Raw genomic sequence first — 2500 nt, 5'->3', positions numbered from 1 at the left:
AAAGTAGTAGAAAATACATGAATGGAACATCAATAAAGCAATTACAGAATGGAACATTAATTACGCAATCACACTTGCGCACTCACACGCAGACGCACAAGGAGGAATACATATAATACTAATAATAATATACACACAACTAAGTGCCATTCAACAAGCACACAGTGAGCCTACCAAGACAGGTAGATTTAATCAAATCAAATCAAATCAAATCAAATTTTATTTTACGAGGGTTGTGGCATAAGCAATAAAAACGAGCTTCTTTTCAACCAGCCCTCGCCCAGAGAGGGACTATTCTAATCTTGAATACATATATATATACATACGTAAAACAATTACAAAAGATAAGCAAGGCAGAGAAACTATTCACATGACTATATACACGTTGTAGGCTATACATACATTCTTGCGTTATGAAACACTGATGCTTTATGGACAGATATGATCAATATGAAAATAATCAGAACGAAGTCTTCCATCACTGTGACTTTTCGTAATTTGACATTAAATGTAATGAGAGGTGTTTTTTGAAAGTATTGAGACTTGTTGGGACTCGAACTGATTCCGGGAGAGAATTCCACAAAACGCTGCCAGAATAAGCTAAACTTGATTTAAAGAGATCTATCCGCGGAATGGGGACGTTGAATTTTCGGCTTGGTTTGGCTTTAAATTTTGTAATGAAAGCACTCGGTGCATGGCCGGAAAGGATTTTGTGAAGGAGCACGCCTTTATTTGATTTAAATCTTTCTTTTAAGGGCAAAATCTTAAGTTTTTTATAATCGTCGAAAACAAGACTGGATTGTTTTAATAGAACTGATTTTAGTGCTCGTCTGTGTAGACTGTACAGTGGTTTTAAAATGTTTGCACTGGCAGAGTCCCAGATGGTCGAACAATAATCCGTGATGGTTTGTATGTATGCATTATAAAATAATAACCTTGAGTGTGGATCAAGAAAGTGCTTTATTCTGTTCAACAAATATATTTTCCTTTATAGATTTAGCATTATGTAGGCATGCAGCAGTCAATATTTCAGAGCAATAAAATAATTATAATTAACAAAGCTAGCTAGAGAGAGAGAGAGAGAGAGAGAGAGAGAGAGAGAGAGAGAGAGAGAGAGAGAGAGAGAGAGAGAGAGAGAGAGAGATGTTGATCGGAACAAGTAGATTATTGAAACGACACTATTTCTTGATAAGAGTTTGATTGTGCTTTTACCTACTGCCACGCGTAAACATAATTTCTGCCATTTATTTGAATTTATCTTGAGTACTTTTCTCTTTATCATTCACCAGAAAGAAACGTCGCAAAACGCCAGATCCTGGACATTCTACGGGAAATAGTGCTGCCCACCCAGCTGACAATAAAATCGCTGTCATAGACGATGACGTCACGACAGGAGGATTCGTTTCCGTGGCAGAAGACCATACGACTGGTACTTTCCTTTCCTTTATTTCTGCTAACATTTCAAATCGCTTTAATTTAGACATTTTGGTTGGTTGACTAGGTATGTAGAAGTTTGGCTGGTTTGTATTTTAGCTGTGTTGCTGAATGGATTGATTGGTTTGTTGCTTGATTCTAAGGTCATGATAGTCGTTGTTAGGTCATTGGTTTGATTACTTCTTCATATGTTAAAGCTGGCAAGTAATGTATATTCCTAATTTGTGTCGATTGTTTCATTGGTATCTTAAGTTTTTGTCAGGTCGATTTTGAGGTACCCTTATTTGAACGGCGGTCATGTGACCCCTGTAAAAGAAATCTTTGATCCCAAAAGTTTCTAGACAGCCAAGTTGTGTGCCTTTAATGGCATAGAAAGTTTGAAAGACATGACACGGGAATGAATGTTTTACTTGGGGTAAGAACATGGGTGAACTCATTTGCTTGCCGAGTTTATTTGCTCTTTCTTCCCTAAGTGGTTCAAATAAGAAAACATTGATATGTCTCTCGTGCAGAAGGTGATTCCGTCTGTCTGTCTGTTGTCGTTCTGTCTGTCTGTTTGTCTTTTGTCTTTTTGTCTGTCTATCTCTCTGTCTCTCTGTCTCTCTGTCTTTCTGTCTCTCTGTCTCTCTGTCTGCGTGAGCCTGAAATTAATCTTTGTCTTCCTACCATGTGCATTCATTTACACTCTCATAAAATTAAAATTTCGTTCCATTAACCGCAGATAACGACACAGCGAGTACCACAGACAATGTCTACGAGATCATCGAGGAGAGCGGCCATTACTATGAACCACTGAGCCATCGGGACAACACCTACATCAACGACAACACGATGTACACCACCCCTGTCTTCACAAAGGAGGAGGAGGGAGGGGCGACATGAACAATGAATGGTGGCTATGCCACTTACTACAACACGGACAGTTTTAATAACTTGATAAGTTAAATGGTTTTAATAACTAAATAAGTGAAATGATTTTAGGAACTAAATAAGTGAAATGGTTTTGATAACTAAATAAGTGAAATTTCTAACCTTCAAATTCCTATTGATTGTGGCTATGCAGTCT

At 37.7% G+C, this 2500-nt stretch overlaps 1 protein-coding gene across 1 annotated transcript in view; it reads left to right on the top strand.

Moving 5' to 3' along the window:
- Positions 1-2440, top strand: part of LOC138955071 (uncharacterized) — a 7582-nt gene extending 5142 nt beyond the window's left edge. Inside the window, exons 6-7 of the mRNA XM_070326781.1 lie at positions 1290-1429; positions 2156-2440. Coding sequence (XP_070182882.1) covers positions 1290-1429; positions 2156-2316 — 301 coding nt within the window. The 3' untranslated portion in view covers positions 2317-2440. The remainder of the gene's footprint in view (positions 1-1289; positions 1430-2155) is intronic.
- The last annotated feature ends 60 nt before the right edge of the window (positions 2441-2500 follow it).

This window comes from Littorina saxatilis, unplaced genomic scaffold, assembly GCF_037325665.1.
Source record: "Littorina saxatilis isolate snail1 unplaced genomic scaffold, US_GU_Lsax_2.0 scaffold_1344, whole genome shotgun sequence".
Lineage (NCBI taxonomy): Eukaryota > Metazoa > Mollusca > Gastropoda > Littorinimorpha > Littorinidae > Littorina > Littorina saxatilis.
This window is presented reverse-complemented; position numbering and strand designations above follow the sequence as displayed.